We start from the raw sequence: 10,005 nt of genomic DNA, 5'->3' as shown, positions 1-10,005 counted from the left end.
CCTAAAATACTCAGAACCTTGTATTTCATTCCACAAGAACTGAGGTTTAAGAACAGAAAATAAAATGTGCTACCCTCTAGAACAGGGGTCTCTAAACTTTTCGGCCAAAAGACCGCATCAAATATCTGGCACAGTGTCGAGGGCTGGGGAAAAAATTAAATGTAAAATTTATATCAGTACATTAGAGATGGAATTTAGATGAATGAATGGGCTCAAATGGCCAGGATTTCTCCAAGCATCAGCACAGTCCAAAAGATAAAGCACACACTTAAATGGACCCCCATTCACCCACCCCACAAGCACAACTCTGGTTGCGTTTGGTCAGCTGGCCAGATAGAGGCTTGCCGCAGGCCACATCTGGTCCCAGGGCCAGGGTTTGGAGACTCCTGCTCTAGAACAGTGTTTCCCAAACCAGCAGTCAGCCACAAGACCATTTTTGGTATGTTGTGAAAAGTTTCTAAAATATATCTTAAAAAGCTTTGCAAGCACCCTTGCCCAGTTTGCAAAAGAAAATTGCAGTAGCAGGCACTTCAGATGGAAAGACCACTCTTGTGACTTAAATGCTAACCTGTGGCATGAAGTAGTCTTCATAACCCCAGAACATCACATTTTTTGAATTTTTCTAATTAGTGGCATATCCCAGATCACATATGAACCCAGTTTCAGCCTTTTGTCTAGCCTGGAAGGCCCTAAAAACACCTTGTGCTCCAGTTCAGCCTTCTGGGTCCACTGGAATGACTGTAAAGGTTTGGGGGAATAAACTCCATTTCTAGGGAAAGTCTAGCAAATGTCTTCACACACATAATTATGTAAGGTCTCTAGCCACCTCAGGAGTCCAGGATCCCAATTATTATTTATTAATAAATAAAATATTTATTTCTAGATATTTTTGTTTTTGTTGTTTTTGGTCTAGTAAATCATGTGGGTCAAGATAGTTTCAAAAAGTGGATCCCACCGCTAAAAAGTTTGGGAAGCACTTTGCTTACAAGTGCTTTTTAAGACAGCTGTTTGATATTTTTTGCATACAAAAATGTCCACCAAAAGTGGCTGTAACAATTAAGAAAAAAAAGTTTCATCCATGGAAAAAATGCTTGGATCACCAGCTAGAAATTCTAGTAAAACACACATTTAAAGATGCAGAATGGTGATAATTTCAGCAAAATAAAGAATACAGGAAGACATGGGTAGCACAGAAGCAGTGGATTAGCAGTTGGTAAAGGCTGGTGAGTTAAGAAGCTAGTAAAAAATGACTAGAGTCTTGATATTCTGTAAAATATTTATTAAATCAATCCATATTGCAGTTTTTTTATGAACTATGCCAGAGATTTCATAAGTCTTCCATCTTGTATTTCATTACAGTATACTTTTCTTGCAGTTTAACAGTCCTCTTACAAAATCATATCTGTATTCAGTATTATGTTGTTTAGTGAACTATCATGCAAGAACACAAATGTTCTTAAACTGTCCTTTTATATAAGGTAACTATCCAAATTACAACTGGAGCAGTTTCATAATAATCTCATTTCCCATATGGACCCAGGATGGCTTTACAGTTAACCAGTTGAGGTTCTAGATAAGGGCCCATGCTTGCCAGTAGGCCCACTTGGACAGGCTGCTTCCTGAACCCTCTTGTACTGGTGGCAATGGCAGTCCCTAATGTGCCATCAGTGGGCAGGTGGGTGATGCCACAGGAGGTCCAGTGCAGAACTTTGCCCCAGGGTCCCCAGCAAACAAATGCCAACACTGCAGCAATCGCACCAGCAGAAAGCTACACTGAATTCTGTGAGTAGGAGGCAAGTAGTCCAAGTAGCGTGAAAAATATTCTTCCACCATTGAGTCTGGAGTCTTTTTGAGTCAGTAATCAGGTTAAAGAAAATTAATATAAACCTTTCCTACCTCCCTTAGGCCATTTTTCTTAGAGAGGCAGTGTTCCAGCATCTCTCGAGTAGGGAGAAAACTATCGGTGTTCAAAACAAATTGCCTAAGAGCATTCTCACCAGACAAGAGATTTTTCCGTTTTTCTTTTCGGATGCTCTCTAGAACAACTCCTCTGATATCTTTGGGCTTTCCTGGAACCCCAAACATTATGAACAAGCCAAGGCAGTCATACCCCACCAGTGTGCAGAATTCCTCCAGCTTTTCAAACCTGCTCTTGTTTCCAAAATGCTCATCAGCCAGCATTGCCTCTCTGTTATTGCCAATGACTTCTGGAGGCCGAGCTCCAGTGGCAAGATCAGCCATCTGTAGAGATTGCACAGCAATCTGAAGCTTGATTTGCTTGTCAGCTCCAGATAAAGTCCAGACCCAGTCCACTCCGAAAAGTAAGGACTGCTGCTTGGTCATTTTGCTCGTTGTGATACGTTCTTCAACACCCTTCTCAACACAGAAACTGATGAAGTTGATCAGGAAAATCTCAATTAGGGTATCTGTAGCTGGGTGAAATTTGCTCTGTGGATCCTCAAATCCAAGATACTCTTTTAGCTTCTGTGATGCAAAAACCACTCCTTGACTAAATACATCACATATGATCAAGATGTCAGCCTTAGTCTCTGGACTAGCTTCCTGTGATGGTTTCTGGCCCATCTTCTTTTCAAGGGTGGTGTCTTCATACAAAATGCCTTCAAGGTAAATGTCTTTTCACCTCTAGTTACAGTGACAGGCCACTAAGCCTTCTCACTTGCCAAAGCAGTAACATTTTCCCATGGCCTTAACAGAGGAAAAAATCTCCACCCAGAAGGAAAACCATGTAATACAAATGGATCACAGTTTCCTGATTGTAGACATGGAGCTCTGGGTGTGTCCTGTTCCAGCTCAGCTATAGGAAACTGGTTGAACTAGCTTGGTCATTTTCAAAGTATCAAGTCTCCCTTTGTATTTTTATGCACTCTCCACACCCTTTACTGCTAATATTGGCAGTGGCAAACCCACCATATCCAGTTTGTCTTTTCCTTAGCCATAACTAGGAAAAAGAATGTCTCTAACAACTCAACTGTTTGCCGTGGTTGTTTCCAAACTTTTTACTGGCCCTAGAGGCTGCTGTCTGATTTACAAATGCCAAAGTGTATGGCTATAATGGTGATTGAGCAGCAGTGTTCCCCCACCCCCAAGTAGCAGCTTGTTTAACCCTTGATGCACATAGTCTGCCCTGTCAGTTTCACAACCCAACAAAAACTGGGTCATGAACCCTGGTTGGTTCCAGACCTACAGTTTGGGAACTGCTGGTATAATCTATGTGACTCCTCTTCAGATGTATATGCCTTATACGAAGCAGAATGCAAATTGGTCCTTAGAGCAACGATTTTCAACCTTTTTCATCTCATGGCACACTGACAAGGTGCTGAAGTTGTCAAGGCACCTGATTAGTTTTTGGTCATTTGAAACTGCCAGCTAGGGTTCACACACCCCAATGGCCCTACTAACAAATGACCAACCCCCCCAAACTCCTGTGGTACACCTGCAGACCATTTGCAGAACACCAATGTGCTACAGCACAATGGTTCAAAATCGCTGCTTTAGAGAGTACTTTTTAAACTGTAATCTTAGGCATACTTGCCTGAATGTAAGCCCCAGGAATTCAGTGCGATTACTATCCCAAGAAAAATGCATAGGATGGGGCCACAACCCACCTTTAATCATAATTGTGCCCTCTAAAATCAATTTAAACCATATCCTAGCTATCAAATGCTTCATATTCAAGAAATCTGCATGGCTGGAAAACTGCAGAGAGCCAAAATATTTAATAGTCTCTATACATTTACATAGCAACCAAGGTGAGATATGCCTGACTGCATATCCGTGACCACCACTCCATCTCCAATGCCTACATTTACTTCCATTTCTACAAACCCACGCTGGGCTAAACCTTATATAGCTGTGCTTCAGAAGCTCACTTCTAATGAGTTTCTAGCCATGTTCTGCATCATGTACAAACACTACGTGACACAGGATCACCACAATAGGGGCTGCTTCAGATAAAGTGGGATCAGGAAAACTAAGGGAACAAATAAAGCAGGGACAAAGAATAAAGCAGCCACTACAGAACTGGTTCCCAACCTATGGGCCATGGGCCACAGGTGGTCTGCAAGACCCTGAGAAGTGGTCCACAATACCTCAAAAAAATTGCCTTCAGTCACTCCCAGTGTCTCATCAAGGCAGTGCTCCTGTACAGACCACCAGAGTATGTAGAACTGGCAACAAAAACAGCAAGCTACAAATCTTCTCTATAAAAAATAAATCTATAATAAATCTTCTCCAATTACAAATTTAATTGTATTATTTGCATACAGGTGGTGCAGGGATTGCATGTCATCCATAACAATTCCAATTTTTGCCTCAGTGGTCCACAGGCTCATAAAGATTGGGAAGCATTGTACTACAGCAGCTAACTAGGGCAGTGGTCCCCAAACATTTTTGACTGGTGGCTCCCTTGACCTACTAGGCCATTGGCCACAGCTCCCCATTGGAGCTACATTGTATAGGGTGCCAGGTTTTTGATTCCATGGCTCCCCTGGCTGGTTTCTGCAGCTCCCCGGGGCGCAACAAACTCAGGAACCACCAAACTAGGGCATGGTCTAAAACAGTGTTCTTCAACCTGTGGGTCGTGATCCTAATGGGGTCGTGAAGCCTCATTTGGGGAGATCATGGCAACTTTTCAAAGCCTGTGGAAGAAAGGGCTTGGATCCAATCCATTGCCTTATCAAAACTGAGTTCTTGATGTAATTTTGCACAGTCTCTTGTCTTCTTGCCCCACAGCTCCTAAGGTTGGCTTTGCTCAGGTTGCTACCTACCAGGGTTGTTGTGAAGACACAAGAGGTAGGGGGAAATGGGGCAGGATTAACAGTGGGTCCCCAGTCTAAATTAATACTTTATTGGGTCATGGCACAAAAAAGGATGAAGACCACTGGTCTAAAAGCTTCTACCATGTAGATCAGCTGAGAACCAGTAGACAGCTACTTAGAATGAATGAGGGATGGCACCATTCGACCATCATTGCTCTTTTTTCAAGGTAACAGAGCTCTCAAAGAGTCCTGAGCATTTTCATGGCAAGTTAGCTTTTCCATTGAGACTACTACTTGAGCAATGTGTAAGATTTCAAAGAAGTTACCTGTTCCAATCATATGAACTTTTCCACTGCCCAGTCTGCAGTTATTTATTATGTGACATTCTAGGCAAACACCAGAAAGGTACAGATTTTTTGTGAACGCAGAGCCTGTCAATGCATAGACAAGCTTCTGCATCACACAAGCACTCTGTTGCATATCTGTGGAGCTACACTGCAACAAAATAGATAAGCACATTCACACCAAAGCTGCGTGCACACACTAGCTCTGGACTGGGGAGTTGCTATGTACAAAGACAATATCTGTAATTAAAAAAAAAGAGAAATCTAATGTCAAACTTCATACCCCTTTTACAAAGCAGCAATAGAAGCCCAGAAACATTTCTCACTATTTATTTAACAGGGCAATACATATATATATATTTATGCTGACCTTTGTACACACACAATCACATAAAATACCATGATGATATTTTGTGTGCATACATTTACATTAACTGCTTGGCATAGTTATGAGTGTTTATATTACTCTTCCCACCCCAAATCCCACAGAAATAAGAGGCCAGTAGATGATGATTCTTCAAACCAGCAAAATGATGATCACATCTGAAGCAACTCCGTTTACATCAGAATTAAGAAACACCAAAAAATCTGAAGTGGTTCATACGTGCAACATACAACGTGCAATCAATGAGATAAAACATTTTTCCATTGTTGTTTGATTCTGTGCATGTACACTCCATCTTCTTTAATTTTCTGTTAACATTTGACACAATTACTGCTTGCCAGAACAGCAAGGCCAACTTTCAAGGTGGCAGATGACATGTTTTGTTAAGTCTGCAGAGTTTTTTTTTCACAAAGTGATCTTATGGGGCGCTTAGTGTATATTCACAGAATGTGAACTTCTTGACAAAAAGAATGGAGTTAAATCTCCCCCAATTACAATATATGACCACTTTCTGCACTCTTTTAAACTAGCTCAGATACTGAATGAGATGCTCCTGAACATGTTTTGCAGGGCCCTATATTATGAAGGACCAACAGTCAGTTCCAAAACTGAGAGTGAGCAATCGAGCATGCACATGTACTCCCCATATCCATATCCTCTCCATATCCACAGAACTGGTATCCACAGTTTCACTTATCCATGAATCTCTTCAGAGGGCCCGCACTCATTACCTCTGTTTTTCTTTACTAGCTGAGGAAGCACACGTTTTCTTAACAGTTTCTTGCTTCTGAGGAATGTGAACCTTCCCCCTGATAAACCAGACTTTTTATGAGAAGGAATTTTTTTGCAACATGGAAAAGTATTTAAACATGTTATCTACGCCCGCAGTTTTGAACTGGAAAATTTCCAAGAACTTTGTATTTTGCGATTTAGCTGACTGTGTTTTGGTCCTAAATCGAAAGCCACCACAAGCAGTACATGACCACATGTCAAAAGCCTGACTTGATACTGTTGCAAACGTCCTTTGATTTATTTTTCCAGACCTGTTCCAAAACTTCAGAAGTACTGACGTCGGCCTCTACAGTGTGAGCAATTCTTTTCACACAATATATTTCCAATGTTTGCAAAATCATCATTTTAAACAGGCAAGAAGTTAGGAGTACATATTTCAGGGGGGTTGGAGAGTAGGACAAGAGAGAAGCAAATATATTCCACTGAAACCTTGACCAACAAAATTTTCACTGGCTAATCTGAATTTTACAAGTCTGATAGTTTAAAAATGTGAAAATATGTTGTACTTTATAAAAAAAACAAATATAAATAGCAGTCAATATGTCATATCATGGTCAAGTGAACTCAGAAGGCAAGAACCCATATCTGCACATAATACTGTAAAATAAAAGCCCTATTCAGATGCTTCTCTGTCCATGGAGATGAACGCTTCTCACAAGCCTGTCCACTTGGCTCAACCCTCACCAATGGCATTTGCTGGTTAGCCCCAACCCCACTGTTTGCCGCAATATGCTGAACATGGCAGGGCTCACTTCTCCACACAGTTGCTCCTCTGAAACATTTAGTTTGAATAGGGCTAAAGTAGCTTGGCTAATGTTACCTCTGCACAACTCCAAAGATGACTCTCCCCACAAAGATACGGCAAAAGCCTAGTCTCAAATACAAAAATTTGTTATTAAAAATTCTATTTTAATCTTTGGAAAAAAAGTTTCATAGAGATTGTTGTATGATGATGCAAAAAAAAAAAAAAGTACAACTTTTCAATAACTTCATTCCTAATGTAAGAATGTAGGCATTGCTTAGGGGAAGAAGGTTCAAGCCATTTAAAAGGTCAGTCTGACTTCTCCAGTAACCAGCTGGTTTTCAAACTGGAATCCTCAGTTTAAAAAAAAGAATCACTACTACCTTGCATCTCAATATAAAACTTCTGATTTGTATATACTCAATATATTTTTCTCTCTCACTTTTCTTTTTAATAAAAACTGTATTAAAAAAATAAGAAACAAGATTTAGATTTGAGAAATGATGTGCTTGGTGGTGTCACAGGATGCACACTGGGTACCAAATTGGTTGTTCATTTTTAATCTGTTAATTCAGATAGAAAAACCGGAATGCCATGGCTTTCCTGCTAAAAAAGAAATTGTGGGTCCCGATTCCAGAGCTCTATAGTTCAATAATGAGTTTTTCTTTGTATTACTGTGAAGGGGAAAAAAAGAATATTCATGGATACACATTACGGCAAGACTAATTCCAGCAACGCTATGGCAGCAGAATCATATTAAATACGATGCTCTGAAATATGTCACAAGTTTCTATATTAGAGAGAAAAATGCACATCTCTCTCCACTTAGGTGAGTCTGGGTTTGATTTTTTTCTTATTTTATGGCAACTTTAGAATAAGCACCTCTCCTAATTTTTTTTTCACCTGAAAAATATCACTTCCAACCAACAGAAGCAAAAGCGATCCTAAATTGCATGGTGTGCTGACTCCATCACATACAACAGTTACATTCCTTGCAGTATCAAGAAACTTCCTCTTCTGGTGTCCAAAACCAACAAACATCACACATTTGAATCCTCATCTGTTATACTGGCACTAGGAGAACGAGTGGCCAAGTCTTTGAACATTTCATCTTCTTTCAGCATGTGCTGGAAATGGAAGAAAGGGAAAAATGGAACAACATCTGCAACTCAGGAGCCATGAAACAGGGATAAAGCAAACATCTTGCAGACAAGCTGTTGTCATCTTTCCAGTGTTTCAAGAACACAGGAAAGAACACTGAACACTGAACACACAGGAAAGAACACTGAACACACAGTTCAGTGGCAGAGCACATGTTTTACATGCAGGTAGTCTCAGACTAGATTCCTGGCATCTTCAAATAGAAGAGCAGAAGCAACCCCTCTTTCTTGAGCGTGAGTTTCACAATTACAGTTCACAACACTGACACGGATGAACTAGTAGCTTTACTTGACATAAGGTAGCTTCCTATGTTCAATACAACTCAAACATACTTTTGTTTGACTACAAACTATAGCTCAAACATACTTTGCACTCAGAAGGCTCCACTCCTCAACAAATGCAGCTCAAGGCCAGTCAGAGTAGGCCTACTACTGGCCTACTACCAGTCAAAGTAGGCAACACAGGGCCAGAGACCCCATATACGGTAGTATCATTACAAAAGGGCAGGCAACCATGTAAGAAAGCCTCACAGGTCAACCTTTCCCAAGATTCTACTGGGAAAAGCAAGGCCTGTTCTAGCAAGATTCATAGTACAGATTTGTTTACGTGATGGCCAAGAGGCACAGGTTCAAACAACAGCTGAGTTGAAGATCAGTGCTTTCTTTTACAGTGCGATACAGCTTGCAACTTGGATACTCAAGGACCACCCCCTGCCATATGCACTTGCTCAAGCATTAAGATAATCATTGGAGGTCCTTTTCTGGGTGCTTCAGCGTCACAAGAAATGCCAGTGGAACTAGGAAAGATCACAGTGCCTGGCTTATGGAATGCTCACCTGGCACCACCTCTTGTTTCTTTTTAAAATGTCATGTATATCTTTTTAATTTCCCAGGCCATTTTTTTAAAAACTCAAGCAGAAATTGATTTTATCTGCTGTTGAATTATTATTGTGATTTTTTTTATCCTTTTAGTTTTACCCATCCTGATAATATTTATACTTAAGGACAAGCTATAATTTTTTTAAAAAATACCTTATTGCTGGGTATCTGCATAATATTTAAGACAGGAAACTAGCAAAATTCTCAAGCCTAGCCATACAGACTTCTTAAGAACTTACAGTTAAGTTGTTGATGCCTTCAGAGAATGCCCCTATTTGCCTCACGGTGCCTTCTGAATCTTCCATCTACAATTAAAAAATATATATGGGGAATGAACTAATTTACATGGACACCTGAATTATTACATTAATAATGTGAATTAACAAATACATATACTACACTAGAAGGGTTTATTGTGCTGTAGTAGAACTTGTGGAACCGACCTGTTAAATGCAGTTTTTATAGCCTTGGACAGTTCTCAAGAGAGAAAAAAATGAGGCTAGCATAGTGGTTCCCAATCTTCTCAGGGCTGTGATGCACCTTGTGTGGGTGCAATGCAGGAATCACTTACCAAGAGGGTGGGCAGGCTTTCTCTGGGTCAATACTGGGCCAATGACCCACTCTACTGGCCTCTATGAGCCTCAGAATGGCTTGCAGAAGCCTTGGAAAGCCACTTCTGGTGATTGGAAGCAAACCGGAGGTGGTTTTCCAAAAACTGGGAGTAGCTTTCCAAAGCTTCTGTTGGCCATTCTGAGGCCTGCAGAGGTCAGTAGAGTGGGTCGTCGACACAGTATTAACCCACAGGATTAACTTTCTTGTAAAGTACAGCCCTTGACTGTGCCCATTCTGAAGTAAACAGAGGTGTAAACGCAAGCTTCTGGCCCTGCCCTCTTGGTCCAATACCACTGGCTGGAAGTCAAATAAG

General features: G+C 40.7%; 2 protein-coding genes across 8 annotated transcripts in view; both read right to left on the bottom strand.

Moving 5' to 3' along the window:
* Nucleotides 1-1,317: 1,317 nt before the first annotated feature.
* REP15 (RAB15 effector protein) lies at nucleotides 1,318-5,279 on the bottom strand. Its single transcript, XM_066633074.1, has one exon. The coding sequence runs from the start codon at nucleotides 2,581-2,583 to the stop codon at nucleotides 1,867-1,869; it is 717 nt and encodes a 238-aa protein (XP_066489171.1). The 5' UTR covers nucleotides 2,584-5,279; the 3' UTR covers nucleotides 1,318-1,866.
* A 133-nt stretch (nucleotides 5,280-5,412) lies between these two features.
* Nucleotides 5,413-10,005, bottom strand: part of PPFIBP1 (PPFIA binding protein 1) — a 140,583-nt gene continuing 135,990 nt past the window's right edge. For 6 of the 7 annotated variants that reach the window (XM_066633066.1, XM_066633068.1, XM_066633070.1 and 3 more), the window contains 2 exons: nucleotides 9,320-9,385; nucleotides 5,414-8,168 (listed from right to left, as the gene is read on the bottom strand). In XM_066633066.1, coding sequence (XP_066489163.1) covers nucleotides 8,082-8,168; nucleotides 9,320-9,385 — 153 coding nt within the window. In that variant the 3' untranslated portion in view covers nucleotides 5,414-8,081. Of the gene's footprint in view, nucleotides 8,169-9,319; nucleotides 9,386-10,005 lie in introns of all 7 variants that reach the window. The other variant, XM_066633067.1, reaches the window with a different exon arrangement.

The sequence above is a fragment of the Tiliqua scincoides genome, chromosome 7, assembly GCF_035046505.1.
Source record: "Tiliqua scincoides isolate rTilSci1 chromosome 7, rTilSci1.hap2, whole genome shotgun sequence".
NCBI classification, from domain to species: Eukaryota; Metazoa; Chordata; class Lepidosauria; order Squamata; family Scincidae; genus Tiliqua; species Tiliqua scincoides.
Note: the sequence above shows the minus strand (reverse complement) of the source record. Positions and strands in the feature narration are given on the sequence as shown.

What these genes read in the sequence shown, in the direction of transcription:
- REP15 (XM_066633074.1), bottom strand. Translation starts at nt 2,583, where the DNA reads ATGGGCCAGAAACCATCACAGGAAGCTAGTCCAGAGACTAAGGCTGAC.